The following is a 23553-nucleotide window of genomic DNA, read 5'->3' as shown; positions in this document are numbered from 1 at the left end:
TTTGTTGTAATTTCTGTTTGTTTTACAGTGGCTGGGAGAAGGGCATGTGAACAGTCTGTTCTTACCCCATAGCTGGAGAGTGCTTTGATTTACCCACTCTTGAACTACACGAAAGCAGCTGTTCTGCTTTTCTTTATTGTAGAAGGACAAGTTAACAATGGCAAATCCACCTTCAAGTGACCCCAGCAAGGTTGCAGGAGCTGAATTTAGAATTTCAGATCTTGCTTTGATGCATGACTGTATACACTTCTCTGTCCATCCATTCATCTTTGTCAGCATGCAGGAAGATTGAAAAGCCATGCCTCTGAGTTTGGCAGACTTACTGTAATTAAAGGTGGTGTGTGTATTTCTTTGTAGAAGGAACAGTTGTTAAGAACCAGAATCGTACCAAATGCTGGTGAGAAGGACAAACGAATGTCTTATTAAATAGAAAAGGGTTTTGGGAGTGAATAATAGCATTCTGTGCCCTGTCTTTTAAATCTCACTGGAGCTGTTCTGTGTCTTTCTCTCCCCCACCCTCTTAGGTGGCACATCCCTTGATACGCAACCAGCTTGTGAATTACATTTACAACGGATTTTTGGTGCCAGTAATGGCTCCTGCACTCCATAAGGTCAGTGATGTCTGCAAGCATGGCACAAAAGAATAATGGGAAAAAGTATTATGGAAGATCTCTGTATAAAGATACTATCAGGTGTAATAATAATAATAATAATAATAATAATAATAATAATAATAATAAAAACTATTGTATTGTCACTTCCATGCAATTCATTATGTTTCTAGACAAACTTTCAATCTTTCCATTCCATATACTTTCTTAATTAGTATTTCTGGAAATGTCTAAAATTCTTAAGTGTAATGAAGAACCAAAATGTTTGTGTTGTTCTAGACTCACATATGATCAAAAAGGCAGTGACATATTAGACATTTCATCACGGCAGACATGTTTCCATGAGCATTCTTTTTCCTAAATGAATATTTTTCTAAGAGAAGATGCTCACAAGGAAAATGCTTAGTCAAGAAATATTATGCTAGTCTTAGCGAGGTTGCTGTAGTTTTGTAGTTCCTTATCATATGGGATAGAGTTATTTTCCTAAGTAGAGTTTGGTATCAGTTTTCTAATGCATTAGAGTGCAACTTATTTTACTTGGAAGAAAAAGAATTCATTTTTTCTTTGAATTTTAGGGTATATCCTTTGCAAAATATGTCACCAGTGTTAGCGAATTATGTATTTACTTTTTTTTTTTGTTAGACTGCAAAAAGCTATGTTTCCAGCTGTTGCAGACTGTGTCAATTATGTCAGTTCCCCATCCCTGTAAATGTTCAAGGTCAGGTTGGATGGGGCATTGAGCAACCTGGTGTAGTGGAAAGTGTCCCTGCTATTGGAAGAGGAGTTGGAACTCGATGATCTTTGAGGTCCCTTCCAACCCAGGTCATCATATGGTTCTGTGATTTTATGAATTAAGTCTTCATTGCCCTGAAAAAGAACACTCCTTTTGAGGAGAAAATGTAGGAACAGCTAAGAGTAAAAATCCACAAAAAACTTTGAGAAGCAAACAAAAAAATTAGTTTTGTAAGGTCTCCTTATTCTCACAAAGCCTACCAAGCACAAAGCATTGCAGCTGTTCCATTTTCTGGAGGACAGTGAAACACTGTAGGCTGCTTCTTGTTCACAACTTGTTTCAGTAGCACACACAATTCTTCATGGTAAATAGTCACCAAGAAAGTCATAAGCAATGCAGAGTCTTTCCCAATGATTTGGCAGACCTCAAACACTTGGGAATTGGGTGAGGGTTGAAGTAAAATTTGGCTGTGAACCAGATCAAGGCTTTAGTCTGTCCTGAGGTAGTTCACCTCCTTACCTGGCAGTAATTTTTTCTATTCCTGTATCTGGACTTAATCCCTTACCAAGACTGGGAATTAGAAGTGAAAAGCCTAACCAGTTTCAGGTCAAGGTTATGGATAATGAGGGACATATCAGAATGGATTCTAGTCTTAGTGAGTACTACTTTATCTCTGAAGTATTTGAGATTAACCTTAGATTGTTTTGAATACAACCATACCTCTGAAAGCCATTCTTATCAGTCAGTAAATCTCCTGACCTCTTATTGGGTTGATTACTTCCCTGTTGATGTTAAATAATTTAGAGATGGCTGTTGTGATTCCTTTTTTCCTTTGATGAAAAATTTGTTTATATACTCTGAAAGTGGGTGAAATCATATTTCTCTTGAAAGTGGGGATGTTGGCTGCTAACATAGGTGACTTTCATAGCCTAGATCTTTCTTGAATCCTGATATTCTGGTTGGTGCCTTGTTCTTCCAGTAATAAACCTTTCCTCGATTAGCATTAAAATTGACTTCTTCCTAGTTAAAAATTAACTTCTTCTGCATAAACTTCAAATGATTTTAATGGAGAAGATGGATTGCACCATCTAGTGGATCTGATACAAGGCTCTTGCATCGGTGTGACCAAAACTCTGTAGCAAAAGGAATTAAGTAAGTTGAGGCACATTTGACCTCTTCAGTCTTTCTGTCCTGTGCTCCATGTTAATAACAGGAAATAAATATTTTGCCTTCTTACTTTTGGGGCATGTGTCTATGCACTATGATAATTATGCTGCAACAGCTCTTTCATACATTAAAATTATTTCTATTTGCCATTGAAAACATTAATACTAAGGGGAAGACTGGACTTTGAAAACTGTATCTCCCTTCTGAGAACTTAATGTTGTAATTAACCTTGAGGTTAATAAAAAACTGGAAAGGACTAAGATGAGAGTCCAGATGTTTCATGACAGTTTTTAAAACAGAAGTTCTTTCATTTAGCACAATACTAAATGTACCTTGATTTTTTTTCTTTTGAACCAACTGAAGTTCGTTTGGTATCATAAAGTCTACTTGTGGCTGAAGGTTTTAGTTTTAATTCATTCAGTTTGGGTTGTTCTGATTCATTCTGACTTGAGTTCAAATACAGTGTGTAATGCAGCATGGTATAAATACCTGATGAGGAAGACAGATCAATGCAAGGTTAAAGGGTGGTAGGAAGAGATGATGATAATTACTGGCACATCTTCCTAAGGTGTTTCTATAAATCTTATTTCTAGAATTTAACTGGTGTGGAACAGCTACTTCTGATAATTCTTGGTGATAGGACTGAAGGAAGTCAGTCAGGCTGTCAGTCTGTCTAGACCTCATGTAGCATACTGGTCTTAACATCTCACATCTAATCTGGCACTCATAGTCCAATTTTATGTAAGAATTGAAAGGGATATGAGTTTCTGGCTCTGCTTTAGAATGGCTTGGGCAGGCAGACTACTACAAACCTGATCTTTCTGTACTATATTCTAATTTTTCTACAAGAAGTATGTTCTGAGGGAAAAAATTGCTCTGCAGCAAGACACAGACTAGCATCAATTGTTTATGTAAAGACAGTTCCAGTCAAGAATGGGATTGGACTAGGTATCTCCAGAGGTTCCTCCCTACCCTAATTATTCTGTGATTAAGTACTGTGATGTCTTTAATGTATTTTGTCATCAGATCCCCATTCAGCAGTGAGCATGCATTTTCATGATCTTTCTTTTGCTGTTGAAGCTCTTCAGCTTCAACTGGGCTTTGGCTTTCCTCATCCTTTCACTGCATATTCAGGCACTTTTTCCATAATCCTCTTAGGTCACCTTTCCATGCTTCTGTCTCTTCATGTTTCAGACTTTTTAGGAGCTCTTAATTCATCCAGGCCTCTTACCTCCTTTCCTTGATTTCCTTCACTTCTCCCAACTTAAAACATCTGACTATCAAAAAAGACTTTTGGTAAAAGTAGCATTAAAATTTCAGTAAGTAAAATTTCATTCAAATATGTGGTTCAAAACTTTAAGATATGCTTATGTGTGATCTTGAAATGTTTGTGACATTTATGGAACCATGTGATAAGCTATGCCTTTTAAATTTTTTTGCATATTGTCTCCCTATAAATACTTACTATGTACACAGTTCACTGTGTGAATGAAACAGTATGCGACTGTTGAGGATGGAGATGTTTCTATGAAAAAGTCCGGGGGTGGGGAGACCAATATATTTTTCCTGGTGTGATTTTTCTGGTTTTATCTTGGGAAGCTAGTATGGAGCTGAAAAAAAGAGTTCTCTAGTTCAGGAAGTTTCAAATTGATCGGGCAAGCTAGCTAGCTTGAAATAACCTGTTTTTCACAGTGAGCTCTGTGCAGGTTATTTTTGTAGCAGATTAACTGTGATGTGCTTAAATAACCCAAACATTCTCAAGCTTATGACTCCCTAACTTCGTTTCTCAAAGATAAGTATCCCAAATATAGCATGTTCCTGTAGCCTAATTTATACCTTGTCTGTCCTAGTCTTGTCACTTTGTGTGGGTTATCCCACCTACGTGTGTAATGAGCGACTGACAAGCGTGTTCCTATCTCCAAAGCTGCACATTGCTGAATGGCTAGTCAGAGCCCAGATTTGTATTATGTAGCTGGGCATGTGCATTAGATGCCTGTGCTGGAGAGCCCTGCCTCTTCCTTTGGTTATCTGGATGTTATTGTACTTTTTACAGAAGTGTTACCTCCCTTACTTCTGACACAGGATTTGCTTGAGACATCAAAAAAGTGGTTCATTGAAACTTAGCGAAGCAGGGGCAAAGGCATGTCTTTCTGCAAGGTCAGAAATTCATTTGAAAACAGAGGAATAAATGGTTTGTCTATAAAGATACAGAGCTTAGAAAATGTTAATTTGGTAGTTTTTTTCCATTGCCTAATTTTTTACCCAAACTGTCTTTTATTCTTTCTGGTGTAAGTGTCTGGGATTTAGAAAAAATTAAGACTATCTTACAGAAATTGTTCTTAAATTAAGCCTGGTTACTTCTGATGGCATGTCAGTTACAACTTGAAATTATACAGCTCTGTGTGTTCTTCCTTATATTTTGATACATAGGGAAAAAAATACTCGGGAGAAGGTATGGTTCTGTTCAGAGAGTGGTACTGAGCCATACTATTGGATTCTGTGACATACTTCACTGGCTATTTCCTGCTGCACTTTCAAAGCTAACATTGAGTTCTATCAATAAAATATAAGGTCTTTTGGAGCCAGATAATTCCAGGGTCTAAGTAATCGAAGAAGACTAATTTTCCCCTCAGTTGAAACTTCATTGAAATCCCAGAGTGAATCCAGAATAACCCTGTTGAAGTCATTTTTACTGTTAGAGGCTGTATTGCCTTGTTTTGGTGTCTATGTAGTTGCTAGTAGACTGTGTTTATTTACCTTATTCTTTTAGGTAGTTACAGCACTTCTGTAGAAATATAAGTGAAATCCTTTTCAGAAGATCTTGAATATGTATATATTTTGCAGTCAAAACCATGTGCTAGATAATTAGGAGCCACACTTTGGTATTTTTAAATATTTTGTTTCCTTTGGTACAATTCAGATTGGTTGTATACATCCTTTCACTGTAAACACATGTGATTTCATTTTAGTTTGGTTTTCAAAGAATTTGGTTAACACAGGCAGCTATTCAGACTATCTTGAATGTTTATGTAATTTGTGGTACTTCAATTTACTGAAGAAAGCACTAAAATCTGACAAATTATATGATAAAAGCAAAATTTTAATGTCATCATTTACTCCTCTACTACATGGCATTTAATTGCTAACTATGGTCTAATTATTTTTATACTTGGAAAGCTTGTTTTAATCTGAATATGCTTGGTTTAGTCTGAATAATGGAAAATTGTACCAGCTTTTTGACATAAAACGTTGCTGTTGGCCAAGTGAACAGAATTGCTCTGCAGAGGTGCTGGCACAGTCCTGTCAAATAAGCTCTGTCAAATGGACCTCAAGTCTACTGCACACTAACCCATCTAAAAAAAGCCTCTGACATGGTGTGCTACTGTGATAATTCAATAATGCTTGATGATTACACAGCTCAGCTAGGGGGAAATGACCTGTAAATTATACTCTACAGATTAGAAGGAGCATCTTTATAAATGTCCTACAAGACTGTCAGTTCCCATTTAGGAATAATACCATCCTTCACCTTACTGAAAAGCGTTTGGACAGCTGCTGTAAAAACATGTAAACCAAGTGTCACTGGAAAACTTTGAACAGCCTTGTGCTTTGCAGAAGCCCATTAATAGCTACAAAACTTAATTTTACCAGCTATGGTGTGGATATATGTAAATATGCCTCTCACTGCCTGCTTCAGCCATGCAGTTCAATTGAATTTTAAACTGGTATGAACTGAAGCATTTTATAAATGTAAGCTAAAAGAAGCTGAAACAGTTTGGGGGTTCTGGTTCTCCCAGAGAGCAAATATCCTCTGTCCCTCTCGTTTGCCAGGACAGCTGTTCATACTTGAAACAATTGAGGTTAAAACTCAACTTTATTTCTGAATATTTTTAATCAGAATAAATTACCTGATCCAATTCATTGTGCAGCATGAGCCCTTCTGCCTGTATAAGTAGAAGGCAAGAAGTTGAAAATTAATAGAAGACACTAGAAGTGGTTGGATTTTTTTTATCAGTGAGGAGAACTTACCCAGTTTGAAGCTGCTTGTGGATGGATCTAGAGGATAAGTTCAAATAAGAACAGTTGTGGTCTTTCATGGGCAATATGAAGTCCTTGTAAGAAGGGATATGTGATGGAAAGGAGGAATCATGTAGGCATATTCATGTAAGTGGGCATGAAGCTGTAAATTAGAAAATATATGTGTGATTCCCAAGGGAAAATGGCCAGTAGTGAAGAATCCATGTGATTGGTCTAACACAGTGAGTGTAATATATTTAACTGAGCTTGCACAGTAATTTGAAGCTCTTTGCTATTACTTGGCAGAGTGACTTGGAAAAGCTGGATCCCTTATCAGTGTTCTGCCTCAGCATCTAATCAGTCATCAGAGGAGGCAAGGAAAGATTTGCTGAAAATTATTACATAATAATAGAAGGGTATTACATGGCTAAAAGTGGCCTTGTCTTTTCAGTAATCTCCAGTCAAGTATCTCTCTGGCCATGAAGACTCTCAGCTAGTCCTTTTTGTTTCAGTTTACATCTCAAAAAGAGATCTGTAACAGCTGATTTTGTATAGAAAAACATATGGATGAGGCTTTTTAAATTGTATTTTTAGACAGACACTTTATATTGAAAAAAAAATCAGCAACTTTTAGTTGTTGTGTTTGTGGGTAATCAGAATTAAAATGGTAGAGTAGTGGTCTGATTCATGCAATGGAAATGAATTTCTTTTGTTGTTGTTGGTTTTTTTTTTTTTTTAATCTTGTAGTTTTATTTTAAGAGCAGAGATATCCCTGGTCTCTGCCATTAGCAGAAAGGATCTAATTGCTACTGGTGGGTTTCTTTTTTTGCTGTTGAGGAAGTGGTGGATTTTATTATTGCTGAAATACCTTTATGAAAAAGGTATTATCAGAACATAGCTTGAAATTTAATAAAATTTTAATAAAAATTTTATCAAAAACAAACTTGAAATTTAATTACTTGACAAAGGTTTTTTCTAGAAACCCATGTCTTGATTTTATTAGTCTCCCCCTTTGTTACAGTATTTTTCTTGAAATTTGAATTACCAAAGGTGAAGAATTTTCAAATTAGATATAAGATTTTTGTAAGTTTTGGCTTGCTATTTATCATCTTTTCAAAGATGTTCATTTCCGAGGGCTAGTAACTAAAAGCTTACTTGGGGGAAAGATACTGTAATCAATGTTTACAATAACAGTTTTTGTAGAACTGCCTCAGGATTTGACTGTAGTGGACATACTTGACATGGGTAGCACCTCTTTAGTTGTCTGGGAAGGTTTCTTCTTTTGTTGTTTATCTGAGTACTGATTTGAATTTATTAGAGATGATTTCCCTCTTCCCCCAAATCTGTCTCACGAGACATTTGTTTAAGAAGAGACAGCCAGCAGGTAGACTGAATGAAGCTTAATAGCATGGCTTTGGTATCGTAGAAAACAGAAATCTTCAATAATAACTGCACAAATTGAACCAGTCTCACTTTCAACACTCCATGTTTTATGTATGATGCTGTCTGTAGAGAAGGTGTGCAGAGTTAAAAGGATTTTTGCCAGGGCTGGGTTTAGCCTCATCTAACTGATTTCTCCAGCGTCCTTCTCTAGTTAATTGCAAAAAGAGTCAGCTCTCCAGAGGCTCAATCAGAGCAGACTAATGTATTCCACAGAGTAAAAGGAAAATTAGCCTCCTGGAAATAAAATTGGCTCTCTTGAATACTTCTCTAGGTGCTTTGAATCTTCAGATGTTACACTCACCATCAGATATGCTAAAAGGGAGAAGCAAACGCAGAGTGCGAGATGGCAAAATAAGATACGGTAATTGTAAAAGCACAGACATCTGCTTGCCAGGTTAATCGATGTTTTTCCTAAGCTGCATACCTGCCTTGCATTTAAGTGCCCAACAGCAGTATTTTTGTTTGATTTGCAAGGAAGCAGAAGGTTGGTCTTCTTGCTGGTTTGCAGGGACAAGTTGCACACAAAGGCAGACTCAGAGAACACTAGGGCTTCTAGAACACGATAGCATAAAAATTACTTGTGCAACTTTAATGTGCCTACCTTGAGTGTTGCACAGTGACCCTTCAAAATAGACCCTAGCTTCATTTTTGGAGGAAATTTTGAGGAGTGTTGTAGATAAGGCTGTGTGTTTTCACTGAAAATTGAAAAAGATTCTGACAAATCCATTTAAATCTTGACAAGACTTAGTCATCTTGTCTCTTTCTTGGAAAATGGTTTATCAGATTCACCAATGTTTTTCCCAAGAAGAAATAAAAATTAAATGTGATGTGGTACCCTTCAAAAAACCCCCTCATTAAAAACAATTAGGATTTAACAAGATTACAGGTAACACCTTTATGAACTATTAGGGCTTCATTAATCATTGGTTGGTTCTTCTAGCTCTGCTTAGTGGTATCAGTAAGGTGTTGGCTATTAAACGTGATTTCATTTTTTGTCTACTGCCCAAGATGTTAGGAGCAGTGAACATACTCTCAGAATGTAGCATTTCTTTTCTAAGCTGCTCTCCAGCTGGCTTTCTTCTGCTGCTGCTCTTTGTTTCATTCATGATACTCACTTTGAAAAGCGCATGGGTTTCTCTCACTGATAGAAATTGTAGGATGAGTTGTCCAAAGAGTGTGGGTTTTAGAAAAAGGTCATTGCCCTTGTGAATCTGCTGGCTTTTCTTGCTTTCATGTACAGCTGCAGTATTTGATACATATACATTCTGTCAGCAAACATTGGTGAAACTGACAGCCAAGAAAGTCCTTCCTTTTCCCCAGAAAGGATGAAGAAGTGACATGGAGATGTAAGGATGCATTACTTCTGTCTGGCCTTTCCTTGGCAGAGAGTTTAAACTTGTTCATGAACTGTATGGTGTCATAATGATGTCACTTGATGGATTTCTTTGGCTTTGCTTTTTACCACTCACTGCAATAAAAAAAAGGCAAAAAAAAAAAAAGGCAAGATAGTTCTTAGGACAAAAGACACTAACTTTCGCCAGAAGGCTATTTCTTTTTACACAGCAACTCCCTAAACCTATTCCAAGAAAAACAAGTTTCTGATTGGAGCTGGGCTGCTTCTATTTCCTGATGAAGAATTTGACTGTTGCTACTTCACTAGTGCTTTGTTTCTAATGCCAGAATGAGCTAGTATCCCACTGTATTAATGATGGTGTAGCTGAGTATTAGAATAAAGCCTCAGACTGAGAGTGATTCAATGACCTTAGCTTTAGAGCTTCTCTCTCCATAAGGTCTGCAGGCTGCATACTCCATTCCTATGTTCTGTGTAACCACCCAGAAGCATCTTGTGATCTTAAATGCTTTAAAGAGAATGTTTGCATCATGACATTACTGTGTACATGGCTAACATGCAGCATAATGGAACAGGGATTTTAATATTTACGGCATGTTATGTAAACGTTGCCCTTCTGAGTATTTTCTAAATCCTCTTAGGTCTAAAGTGACAGCTTTGATTTTTTTTAATAAAATCAGTCTTTTCATTTATCCAGCTAAATTTGGTAAACAAAAGATGTTTAATACTTCCTTTCATATAGACAGATTCTCGTATTTAAGGGTTTATCTTTGTGCACTTAAGCTTATTAGATTCCTGGGTAACTATTTAAAAAATGCTGACTTTGCAAGAGCAATACATGGTGCAGAGGTGGGCTTTGGAATTTTCTGTGCTTTGCCAGTGTGTTCTGTGAATAGATAATCTCCAAGGGATTGCAGTAAGCAGAGCAGCGTGGGTTATGGTATGCAAATGTCACATGGACCATGAATTCTATTTTGATCTACTAATAGTCAGTAGTGAAGATTTTGGGTTGGGCTTTATGTGTGAATATATTTGTATATATACTCCTTTTAAAAATTGAGCAAAATGAGAAATTGTGCTGTGGCAAAATAAAAAGAAGGAAAATCATGACAAAATTCTGGATATCTATGGGAATTTTCTCTTTAAGGCTGCACAACCGTGACTGTACTGTGCTTTGATTCTGCTCTGACATTTATTTTTAATTAAGTGGTAGATGCAGGCATTCACAACATCTGAAAATTCTTCTGAGGGACAACAGAAGTGTGATGCAAAGGAGATGACATGGGCAGAAAGTTGTTGGGGATCTTCTAGCATGATTTGGTCCTTTGATTTTCACTATGTGTGAGATCTGGGGTGTCATGAGGGAGGATGTTTTTCCTGGGGATGCCAGACAGGTAGGAAATGTGTTCAAAATGCTTGCGAGGCCAGTTTAAGCATGAAGACTCAGTGTTTTTGTGGCAGTGTTATGGATGGAGAGCTTTGCTGGATGTGCTGTTGCAGGGGATGGATGGGTGGATATTTTGTGTGTGCAGTGTGTTTGTGTTTGCAGTATTTGCATTGCTTTTGCTTCCAGGTGACTGTGGAGGAGGTGATGACTACGACTGCATACCTGGATCTCTTCTTGCGCAGTGTTTCGGAGCCAGCCCTCCTCAAGATTTTCCTCCGCTTTATCTTGCTACACCGACATGAGAATGTTCATATCCTGGATACACTTACCAGCAGAATCAACACACCATTCCGGGTAAGACAAGCAGAAAGGAAGTTCAGGAACTCAGCATGGATGTAGGTTCAATGTTTAAGTGAGAGATTTCATATATTACAGTTGGGTACTTGTTTAGCTAGGAATTTTCTGCCCTCCAACCAATGGTATGATTTCTGCACCCTCTCAATTTTGTGTGCGTGTTTTGCCATTTAGCAACCACTATGCAAAGCTAATAAACTTGTGAGGTGGTTTCACATATGTAGGAAATGGGATAGAGGTAAAGAGAGCTTCTGGAAGTCTGAATCTAGTTGGAAAATAAAAGGTAAATTTGGAAGCATTTTTATTCTGACCAGTGCTGGATTAGTGCTATCATAGATAACTCTCCCTGGGATTTATAAATATACTTTTGGTGAGGAGCATTTCTGATCTTTGGAATTTTGCCAAGCAACAAGCTTTTTCAAGTAGTCTGTCTGGGGAAACAATGGGAGCTCTTTAAGGAAGTCTCCAAATGGATCCCAGTTGTTAACTGTGATCTCACTGATGTATTTCTCAGGAATCTACAGTCTGTATTTCTGTAGCATGTTTACTCAACTATGATGTTGCCTGCTTTATTTGATTAAAAGACAGACTTTCTTGCTCAAGTGATGAGGTTACTGCTTCCTTCTCTTTGACTTCATTCCCTTGTGCAGTAGGGTTTATCTCAGGTTTGTGCTGAGCCCCTTCTCAGCCTAGTCACAGTGCAGCACAGTGGCTGGAGGGCTGCCTGCCAGAGAGAGTAGTTTCCTCTGCCAGCAGTTGGATCTTCTGGAGGAGAAAATGACTGCTTGTTGCAGTGGACTACTTGAGTGAGCCTGGGTTGACTGGCAACCTTGGCTGACTCTTGGGTGGTGCAGAGCTTCATGGATGAAGCTGAGAATACTGTTTTAGTGCAAGTGAATGCTTAGAATGTGCAGTAATGTTTTAGAGAAGCCAGAAAACCAGCATGTGCATTATATTTGTGTATTAGGGACAGTAGCTTCATCTGAAAATTGTTTTGAAATATAAGTGCATGCAAATATGGATCTATATGCTGCTGTTAGTGCATCTCTAAGATGGATTAACTCTGAAAACTGAAACAGTTCTGTCAACAAAAATGCAAATGCTGTTGTCTCTGCTGATCATTAATTACTATTCCATAGGCAAACAAGATGGGAATTGTAAATAATTCTGCAGCCCTGAGCAGCTCAGGATCTCAGTGAAAGTGGCTCTGTGATGCTAAAGGAGTTTTCTTCAATATAGCTCAGCCAAGTGCAAACATAGCACAAAAGCTGTGTACTTTACTATTGATGAAAATACTAATTAATAATTCACAGAGTTAAACTTACTTAGAGACAGGTGCCTGAAAGGACTTGTAGAAATACTATCCTCTTTTTTTCTTGAGTGTATTTTAAATCTTATCTTTTTACACAGTACAAAAATAGACTTGGATTTAGTTATTCAGAAGATTCCATATTTGCAAAGACAAATTATTACTATTTCCCTGTAAACTTAAATTTCTTAAATACAGGATAATTTGAGGCAGCAGCAGGTGTTTTTGAAGTTTCATGCCATGAAGAAAAGTTATACTAGACTCCTTGTAAATTTCATGGGAGAAAAACAGGAAATCTGCTTTCCTCTTATGTCCCTCCCCCAGTTAAAACAGACATTTATGCAAGAATCTGACTTCTTCCAAAGGCTTGTTGTGAAGCTCTTCAACCATTCAGCTTCTTAATGTGCAGAACACTATTTCCTTATACCTAAAGCAACAGAAACCTGAAGTGATTTGTAACTTTTCTTTCAGAAAAGACCTTTAATTGGTTCAAATTCTATGTCACAGGTAAAAACTAAAACTCTGTATTGGAAGTTACATGGTTCAGTTCATGCTAAGTCAACTTAAATTAATAAATTTGAATAATGTTTAAGACTGATTTTTTAAATAGCTTATTTGAAGAAAAATTCTGTTTAGGATTGTATTTTGTTAAAATGCAACATATTACATGTATAGCTCTCGACAACTTGAAAAAAAAATCTCATGGGATGCTGACTAAATGAAGTGTCATTCTAAGTGTCTTATAAATCATGATGTTCTGGCAGAGGCATTTTGTAATGTAGTATGCAGGGAAGATTGGAAAGATAAAATTTCCAGATCAAAAGCTGACAATGTTTATCATTTTCCAGCTCTGTGTCGTCTCCTTGGCGTTGTTCAGAACGCTCATTGGCTTGCATTGTGAAGATGTGATGTTACAGCTAGTTTTAAGGTAAAGCCCAAACTCTTTTTCCCATTTTTCATGCTAACTCTGGGACACACTGTCTGTCTCTGTGGATGCAGAGCTGGGTGGGAGTTCTCCAAGAGAGCAGAAATCCAAGTAACTACAGAGATAAGAATATTTATGGTTCCAACAAAAGTCTACCAGATCTGACGAAGTTTGATTTACATCCTGAGATCTCCAGAGCAAGAGATTTTTCTTGTAATTTATTTCTATGAAAGTGAGAGAAGCTAAGAATATATTTATCACCTCCAAAGTCCTTATTCCCTGCTTTTAAATGCATAATTCTTCCCTCCTGCCTGTTTTCTCTAGTGTATTATGCACTGTGATACAGACCTGTATACTGTTTGCAGCTCCTACCCTTCTTGTTGTTTTCCACCTCTTTGATTCCTCACCTGATGAGAATTCTTCATGTTTCTGCACTGTTGTAGTTAGATTAAGTGATGTACTAAATGCAGTGATATTTTTGGTTTTAATTTGTGATTTTATACATTGCTTCAAAATACTCATAATTTGGATATGTTTATTAGATGAGGACTGGTTATTTATTTGGAAATATTGATGTAACTGATTTGGGCTTTTAGCATTGCAGATCACATGAATATTCCAGGTACTGTCTGTCCCTCCACACACAGGCATAAAGGTGAAATTCCCTATAGATCTGGCAGTGGTGCCTGGGAATACTGCTAGGATCTCTGTGAGCACAAGTATATCACCACACTAGCATTAGAGTGCTGTGGTTGATCCTTTTGTTTATTTAGGGAATCCTTTAGAATTTATTGGCATTTTAAATGGCAGATCATTGGTGCAGTTAACACTGAGGCTCTTATGAAAGTGCCTTTCAAAAGTAAAACCAAAGTTCTCTAAAGAAGTTCAACATGAGACTGTGCTTTCTCTGTTTCTTACCTTCCTCTAGTTTCTTCCCTCTGCCTAAGAGCTCAGCCTTGATCTACTGCAGTAAAATGCTTGGATGACCCTTCCCTCCTTTTTTTTCTGGTTACTTGCCTGGCAAACTGCCTCTCTCTGGATTTCCCAGGAAAACAAATAAATTGAGAATTCTGAGACAGAATGCATTCATAGCCAGACCAAACAATTCTGCCAGCCTTTGACACCTGCCTGTTCCACACTTCCTCCATACTTTCTTACAACAGGTTTGCTTTGTCCTCCAAAGGATTTCCTGTTCTGATGCAACTGTCTCCTTATTGTTGCTGTTTTTTGAGAAGGCAGGAAGGTGGGAATTCTGTGTGTTGCTGCTTTCTCTGACATGAAAGGATAAGTGATGCTGGGCACTGCTGTTTCAGGTATCTGATCCCCTGCAACCACATGATGCTGAGCCAGCGGCGGGCTGTGAAAGAGAGAGACTGTTACTCTGTGTCTGCTGCAAAACTGCTGGCCCTGACACCTCTCTGCTGCTCCACTGGAATCACTTTGACACTTGAAAGCCAAGAAAAAGACTATATTCTCTGGACAAAACCAGCACAAACTAAAGGTAATTGGTGCTCAGGGGAAGATGAAATAATTAATTGAGTTTGATTTGGTAGCACCATATGGGAGGAATCGTGAAGGAATAGAAGGGGAAGGAAATGTGGTGGGCAACAATAAACTGGGCAAGCCTGGAGTAGAAAGTTTGTTTAATTCCTTCCATATATCCAGGTCTATCGAAACCTTGTTTTAACAGCTATCCAGCTTGAATATGCATTCATGACAATAGTGTACTGATGCACGGCAACAACTCTGGCTGCTTCAGTGTGGTTGCTGCATTAAGATTTGAATGCAGGCTGCTCTCATAGAAATCTTGAGTTACAGCTCTGTCTTTGTGATAGGAAAAAGTTGTGTGTTTGTGAGCAAATCTCACTTGTTGTGCTTTGGTCCTCCTTCCTTATTGGATTGTTAGGGTTAAAGACTCTCCCTGCAACATCTTAGTGGATGCCTTGCTGGAGAAAATTTGATGCACTGCTCTTGATTCGAGTCATCTTCTTTATTTCCAGATCCTGATAGATGCTCTTCTGAATCTGTTTGCATTGTGGAATATGGAAGAGCTGTGGACATCAGCTACTTGCAGTACCTGGGGGAAGCTCAAGAAGCCATCATCCAGTGCATGAAAGATTGTAAGGTTTGGTCTGCCTTGTATGATGGAGTAAACCCTGATCCGGACACCTTTATCCAGACGCTTGCAGAGGAGAACAGTGCGGATGTGGAGCACCCCATGTTTCGGCTCCAGCAAAGGACACCTAGCGTGTGTAGCTCTGCTCGAGCAACTCCCTTCAGTGAGAAGATGCAGCTGGAGCTAGAATGGGATGATAGCTATGACACAGGGATTTCTCCTGGTTCTAATGTGAGCTCACCACAACCGTATGATGATCTGGGAAGCACAGAAATGCAGCCACCTGCAGAGCCGCCAAAACACATTCAGGAAATGAAAAAAAACGCCATTATGCTCATCAAAGGCTCTTACATAGAGGAGTCAGACTTTCAGGATGATGTTATGGTTTACAGGTTATGTGCCCAGAAGGATACTCAAGATGATGACAGCTCCAAGGAGAAAGCTTTAAATGTAGCCAGAGAACACAAGGTACAGAGCCAGACCGTAGTCAATGGGTCTCTTGCAAAGACCCAGCTGGAAATGGACTTGGATGAGCACAGTAAGAGAAATTCAAGCTCAGCTAAAGGTGTAATGAGAGAACAAATAAAACAGAAAATGACTGAGATTGATCCGCAGCCAGACTTAGAGTTAAAGATTTCTTCTCAGGAGGCAGATTGTAACTTAAGTGTAAAACTGCTGAGCACAGATGGTGAGGATTTCATTGCACAGTATGACAGAATTATTAAGGAACTGGTTCCAAACAGTGCAAGCATGGAGGAGCAGAAGTTGGATGCTCCTGATCCTGTCTCTCCAGCAGAAGAAGACGAGGACTTTGAGAATTTCTCAGCAGATACCCCTTCTGCAGAGAGCATATCATCTCCCTTTGGACCAAAGGAGGATGTCTCTCCCAAGCACTCTCCAAGGAGCCAGAGTGCTCCGTTTACAGGTGGAATGTCCTGTTAATTACATACATAACAAATATAAGAAGGCATCATGATTAAAGGGGGCCAAATGAGATCACACTGTGTGGCACACAATACAAGCATAGAGCAAGGAAGAGTCCTGACGCTCAACAGGGTATAGCCTACATAGCTGAAACCACTCCAAGGAGAGTGAGAGATCCAATGTGAAAATACAGCAGAGTCATCAGTGTGGTGAAAGCAAATGGTAGTGTTTCAGGGTTTTTCCCTTGGTAATTGTTTAGGACATTGAGCAGGGGTTATGTTGTTTGTATGTTAGAGCTGTCTCACACCTGAGGAAGCTTTTTCAGTTGAAAGGTGTTCAGAGTAGCTATTTTAATATATAGAGCCCAGGTAAATAATTTGTTTTCTGGCAGCTTTCACCTCTGATGTGATGGATGCAACATCACAGAGCCATTTTTCCTCTCTCTGCTATTCCACGTTATAGCAGAAGGTGTCAGCACTGGTGCCGTGTCTGTACGTGCCTGTCTCCCTGCTCTGCCCTGACATCCTGTTCTCCAGTGTCAGGCCTGCCCTCGCTGTTGGCATGCCTTTCTGTCTAGTGCCAGGCAGCAATTTAAGATTGCTCTCTGCTGACTGTCCAAGCTATTCAGGAATGGCATTACTACTGGAGGTCAGAGTGGACTTTTGATCTGTATTTGTGCAGCTCCTTGCACTACAGGCTCCTGGTCTTTAATTAGGTCTCCTGGATACCAGAGTAATGCAAATAATAAAAAATAATCATGTACTAGGTTTCCTCACCCAACAAAAAACCTCTATAAGATGGCTTCTCATTCATTTGGAGAGGGAAAATGTGTGTTCATTGAAGAGCAGCCCTTTCATGTCAGCTGTGGCCAGAATGCTTGGCACTGTTTCTCAATTGAAAAATCCAGTCTGTTTTTCAACTAATTTGCTATTTTTGCTGTGGTGGCTATTTCCTTGTACCAGAAGCTAATTGTATCCAAATCTTTGTTTCATATTATCTTCTGTCAAATGTAGCTCAAAAATGTTCTCTCTGCCTCTCATTCTTCATCTAGTCCCTCTCCATTTGTTCATTTTCAAAAACCCACCCCTCACCCAAACCCATGAGAACCTCAGAACTGAGGAAAATGAAGATAAAAAGCTAAACACAGTAAGCCTAGATGTTTGCTACCCATCTACAGTGTGTTTTAGACTCCTTACCTGGCTTTAATGGAGATCTAAGTGATTGCATGTAAGGAGGTACTTGCAACAACACCTTGGAAATGTTAAAATTGCAGGGCCTTTCAAAGATAGCAGCCTGGTCTAATGGAAGGTATTCCTGCCCAGGGCAGGGAGCTTGGAACTAGAGGGTCTTTGAGGTCCCTTCTGACCCAAATTCTATGATTCTGTGTCTAATTTGGGATGCTGTGTTATGTTTGTAGATGTTTGATAAAGTTTTTAGTTTGCTTTACTGTTTTGGGATGGCATTAAGGGATGAGGCCTCTCTCGGACAGAAGCTTCCCACAGCCAGTAAGTGTCAGCAATGCAAAGATGATCCCTTCAGGCCTGTGGATCTGTGAAGAAAATGCTCTCTCAGTGTTTTATATCCATGGTAAAAGCATGTCATCTCTATTTTCACTTGTTCAGGAACAGGAATTTGTATTTTGTTTCCTCCTTCTCCATATATCAGTGCTTGACTTCATGGCCATGAAAGGAGTAATTTTTTGACTTCTCATCTAGTTACCCTGCTTCTTACAAGGCTTCTAAACTCTGCTTACATCCTCTGAGTCTCATTTCAGTAAATTCTTGGGAGTGAAAGTCATGCTATCACTTTTTAAAAAAAAAATTTTGTGTATTTGGTAACCTCCCTTGCAGCTTCAGCTTTACCTACTCAGCTTTGAAGTGTTACCTAGAGAAGAGAAACAGTGACACATCTTAGCTCCTTCTGCCATCCCTTTTGATACAGTAGAGCTCCCTTCAGGAGCTCTGTGAAAATGTCACCGTGAACAGGATAGGTTATGTTGGGACAGAAGAAACTGTATCTCAGCAAAAGTGTTTGAGGCTGTCTGCTCCACTGGATGCTCGGGCTCTGATGGCTGTGGTGGTGGCTGAAAGGCAGCAGCCACATGAAGTCTTGCCAGCACTGGCCCTCCCACCTTTCCTGTGCCAGCATTAGCCTTGAGAGATGAGTCTGGAAGGAGTGCTGCCTTTGTGCTCACAGTTGCTGTAAAGCATGATGGATTCCAGCCTTTAGTGGAGCTCTGTTAAGTGAAATGGCAGCAGGGGTACCCTTCATTTGATCCTTCCTGTTGCTCTGGGCCAGAGGTGCCTTAGCCTCTGCTGCAGTTTCCAGCAGGGACATTGAACTGGGCTGTGCCTGAGCCCAGCCAGCTCCAATGGCAGCCATGTGCAAGCTGAGGGGAGCTGGAATGCTGTTGGGTTATGGCCACCTGCTTGACCCTAGAAATGCCCATGGCATGTGTCTTTTGCCAGGTTTGAGGGTGGGATATTCAAAGATAACAGTGCTGATCATTCTTCTGCATGGTTTTCCTAGCTCTTATTCAACTGAAACACTGTGGTGGGACTGTGGGTGTGACAAGGGACAGACATGACTTGTTAGTAGATCTCTTGTACTGGCTGCCTCAAGCATCTGCCCAGCTGTGTGATCTAACAGGATAGTATTTGAGTGAAGTCATTCTCAGCCTTGCAAAGGTTTCATAAGCTTGAGCACTAAAGGTTTTATGCACTTCATGGTAAATGCTTCTGTAGTTCAGTGGCTGTCCTTCAGCATGAATGCACAAACTAAAGCTATTACTTGTCGGTGACATTTATATGATAACACCTATGTCTACCAGCAATTATGCTTATAAATCTATTTTAATGTCTTCCCTGCTTTGTGTGAGTGTTTAGTATACTGAAGATGCCTTTTCTTGTGATGGGAAATATCACAGCTTGATTTTTATGTTTAGAATAGCATTTTCATATTTTCTTCAGAACACCAGTGTTTGGATAGAAAAAGAAGGCTAGCAATAATTCATTTTGCCCAGTCCTTACATAGAAATAAGGCGTAGGAAGAGTAAAAAGAGCAGATTCTATTTGCATTAAAACTAGTAGTACACTTCCAATTTATTAAAGGTGAATAGAGTGGTAGACTATAATGTCCTAGGCTAAATCCTTATTGGCACATACAAGTGGAATAGTCATGCATGTTAAATAAGCCATTAATGTAAACTGATTGGCTAGGTAGCAAATGTGCTGCTAACCACAAAAGCTTTCAACACCTCTGTAAAGTCTACTTTCTCTGTTCAGCTACAGTTTGGGTTTTCTCCCTGCTGTCTTTAATTACTCTGTGGGAGGGCTAATTTGGTTGGTTATGATGGTCAAAATTCCCTTTAAATGCCTTTTTCCTGGATCTTAGGGTTTTTCTTCTGTGAAAACAAAAGCATTGATTCCTTCTTATTTTCTTGCAGGACCATTCATCAGTGTAGTGTTGTCGAAGCTGGAGAACATGCTGGAGAATTCCTTGCACGTAAATTTGCTGCTTATTGGGATTATTACTCAGCTGGCAAGTTATCCGCAGCCGCTTCTCCGTTCCTTTCTGCTCAACACCAACATGGTGTTTCAGCCTAGCGTGCGCTCGCTCTATCAGGTATTTACACAGGTGTTAGCCATGCCTACTGGAGCAGTGTCTTTAGTGGCTCCTTAAACCTTACGTTAGCTCCTTTCACTTTCACGTGTAGCTGTCCTACCTGTCTGAGAGCTTCTTATTTCATTTCCATGTTTTAATTGCATTTGTGCAAAGAACTGGAAACTCTGTATGACCATAGCTTTTGTCAGAACTCTAGTTTAATGCAGGTAGAGAAAGCCTGGAATATTCAGTCTGTGGCTGCACTGGGAGCAAAGGAGAAAGAAGTAATTGTTACTGTTGTTTTGGCAGGTGCTGGCATCTGTGAAAAATAAGATTGAACATTTTGCTTCCATTGAAAAAGACTTCCCAGGTCTTCTCCTGGAGGCCCAACAGTACCTGCTTTTTCGTGTGGACATGTCTGATGCTGCGGAAGAATTGCTCACCAAAGGTAGATGATAAGCATGCTCAGAGGAGGGCTGGTGGAATGACTTACCAATTACCCCTGCCCTTTTCTCCAGATGATTAAAAGGTGTGGTGTGTTGTGAATGTCATTAGCCAGCTGTATTCTTCTGACTTTAAAGTGATGATGCTCAGCAGACCACAGTGTTTGGGTCTATTTGGATATTCTTTGCTGTTTACAAGTTTTTATTTGAGATATAAAATGTCTGTTTAAAGAAGTAACAAAATCAGTTCTTGGCTTGCTGTCAGTAAACAAACTCACTTTCAAAGCATGAGGTGAGGTGGCATATGTGCATGATTTAATTTTATTTTTAGCCTGACCTTCAGCTAGGTCATTGGTTCTTTTGTGATAAATGTTAGCGAGAACAGAAGTCCAGGATGAACTGGTTTCTGCAATTGAATAAGGCTTGGTGTCATGGTTTGGGCTACCACTGAAGGAGATAAGACACTGAAAGTTTTCTGGCTAGTATCTTTATTGTATGACAAGCAAAGCAAAACAAACAGAAAAAAAACAAAAGGTGTGTGTCTCTGAGCAGTGGGGAGTTACACAGGTATCACCCCACCAAGCCAGCTTTGCAGGGGACTCTGTAACATCTGCTGCCTCTCAGCACAGCACATACTGCACCTGTCTTTACAGTTACCTGTACTTATTTTTACCACTGTGGAGCAAGCTAGTAAAAATAAACAAAATGAAGTCTTAGCTGCCAAATAAGAACCTTCCAGACACAGGCAGGCAATGGATAGAGCTGAAGCCCTGCCCTGAGGACATGCTTGTTCTCAGCTTGCTGCTGAGTGGGCAGTGTTGGATGGAGGCTTCTCTTAAAAGCCAGCTTGCCACATGATGGGAATATGTCAAATTTGGTGAGTCATGAAGAACTGACTCTGTAAGGGTTCAAGAGAGGCTGCATTTACAGGTGTGTGCTTACTCATCTTTGGGGGTCATTAATAATCACCCACTCTGCCCACACTTCTGTGAAGATGTTGATGCTTTTCTTGGATTTCCAGAGGTGTGGAAATCAGGAGTCTTTATGTGCATTTTAATTGTGTTTTCATTTTTCAAGACTCTGAAGAATAATCTACCTAGTTTGTAGTCAGCATAGTCTGTGTTTCTAAGGTTCGCAGTATATCTAGTCTGTAAAATTATGATCTTGCTAGGCTGCGTCCCAAAGAGTTGATCTGTTGGTCTGCTGTAAAAAAGCTGTGTCCTGCACATGTCAGTAGCATTTTAGGCTCTGCATTTTGGTGTCATAGAATAGAAAGCTGAACAATTAGATGACATTGTAGCTAGCATGTGGGAGATAAGATTAGGAGGCAATATTCAGAGTCCTTTTATTCTCAGGTGCTGGCAATAAGAACTTTCAGATAATGCATTCCCAATGACATTTATTTATACTTCCTGTTTTACGTCAGTTTTCTTCTGTGGGCTTCAGAATTTGCCAGGTTGACTCATGCTGGTCATTATTTAGGAATTTGAAACAAGGCTGCTTAGTCACTCTGTTAGTACACTTTGTTCTGTATAGTGGCAACTCCTGCAAAGAAGGCTTCTCTTGACAAATAAATGGAGAGTAAGTAAATTTCTGGATAACTGCAGGTTTGGTTCCCTGCAGGACTAGTGATGCAAGTCATCAGACTGTAATCCTGGGGGAGAGTTGGCTCAGTAGCCCATCAACCAGTAGTTCATTATGTTGATTAAAAAATGCAAGGTAGGAACTGCTGCAATAATGGTAAATGAAAAAAAAGAAAAAAACAAACCAAAACCAAACAACAAATTGGGAACTCCCTGTGGACTTCTTTGCATTAGCTTGAACACCATCTCTGACTGTCAGACATATTGATTGCTCTCTGAGGGACTTTTCCCCTGAAAAGAAGTGGTGAGTAAACCCCAGTGTTCTCTGCAGGTCTGAGCATTGTCAGCCTCCTACAAATTCACATATGAAAACCTGAAGGCAGAGTTAGTGAGGAAGACAAATGTAAAACCAAAACATTATAGAGAATTTTCTTTCACTTTTACGGGGTTGGTCTCTGAAGGTTTTTGAACAGAAACAGTACAGTTTGTTCTTTTTTGCTTGCAGTAGTGTGTGGTTTCTTCCACAGCAGCTTGGGCTCTGGTTACACATCTAGAGCTGTCACGATGTAGTTCCATGTGCAAGCTGTCCCTTTTTCAGTATGTTGGTAACAATCTTCAGAGTACTCATTTGCTCAATTTTCAGTTGTATGACTCAGATTGCATCCTGACCCTAGAGAGAAGTGAACAATCCTGATCAAAGAAAAAAACCGAAGTCTCTAGTTCCTAGATCAGCTTTCTGTGCCTTTCTGGTTTTTTGGTTTGTTTTCCAAACAAGCAGTTTGGAAAAACAAAAAAATATTTTTAGAGATGTGTCAGTTTTGATTCTTTTTAAAAGGAAGAATATGAAGAAGTGCAAAGCTTTGACAGTGTGCTAGCATTCTGGTTATATTGCCTAAACTATTTTAAAAAAACTAAAATATTAATTATGAAATGTTTTGACAGTAGAAAATCTGAGAAAAAATCTTCAGGGGACGCTTAAAACTTTATCTTTTCATTGTAATCTATAATTTAAGTTGTTTTTCCTCCCACAGTCAGATTTTCCCACAGAATAGAAATTCCTGTACTCTGTCTCTAGTAGGTAGAAATTTGTAGAATAACAACATGAATGATTGATAAGTCTGGAGTTGGAAAGGTATGTTAAACTCAAGAAAAGTATGAGTCTGTTAAATGATTGAGATGAAATTTTTTTTCAAGTGTTTGGAAGAGTAGAGTAATTCCACAATGCCTTGGGTGAAGTACAGGCAAGGAGCAAAAGTGCAGAGCTATTGAACAGAGGATTGCTGTGCAGCATCGAGTGAGGCCTTCATCTACAGCTCCCCCTGTTCGCTGCTTGGAGGGGTCTCAGAGCAAGGCTGGCGTCACTCGAGACTCTTACTTTAACATAAACTGTGTGCAGTGTAAGGGAAACCCCTTCTGAAGGCAGCAATGCAGTTTTGGGCTTGTCTGCAGTGTGTGAATTAACATAACAGCCCTTTTATTTCTTTTAAATGATTTACTTATACATCTCAGGAGAGCATCCCACTTGTGAGTTAGGCGGGACTTCATCCATCCGTGTCCGCTGTTGGCCTCAATGACACCTTGTAGCAG

At 39.2% G+C, this 23553-nt stretch overlaps 1 protein-coding gene across 1 annotated transcript in view; it reads left to right on the top strand.

The window, feature by feature from the left end:
• The window catches only part of FHIP1A (FHF complex subunit HOOK interacting protein 1A), a 34200-nt gene that overhangs the window by 8583 nt on the left and 2064 nt on the right, over window positions 1-23553 (top strand). The window contains exons 4-10 of the mRNA XM_058024594.1: window positions 525-611; window positions 10896-11063; window positions 13221-13300; window positions 14611-14798; window positions 15298-16338; window positions 19783-19961; window positions 20250-20388. Of these exons, the coding sequence (XP_057880577.1) occupies window positions 525-611; window positions 10896-11063; window positions 13221-13300; window positions 14611-14798; window positions 15298-16338; window positions 19783-19961; window positions 20250-20388 (1882 nt within the window). The remainder of the gene's footprint in view (window positions 1-524; window positions 612-10895; window positions 11064-13220; window positions 13301-14610; window positions 14799-15297; window positions 16339-19782; window positions 19962-20249; window positions 20389-23553) is intronic.

Source organism: Melospiza georgiana, chromosome 5 (genome assembly GCF_028018845.1).
Source record: "Melospiza georgiana isolate bMelGeo1 chromosome 5, bMelGeo1.pri, whole genome shotgun sequence".
NCBI classification, from domain to species: domain Eukaryota; kingdom Metazoa; phylum Chordata; class Aves; order Passeriformes; family Passerellidae; genus Melospiza; species Melospiza georgiana.
This window is presented reverse-complemented; position numbering and strand designations above follow the sequence as displayed.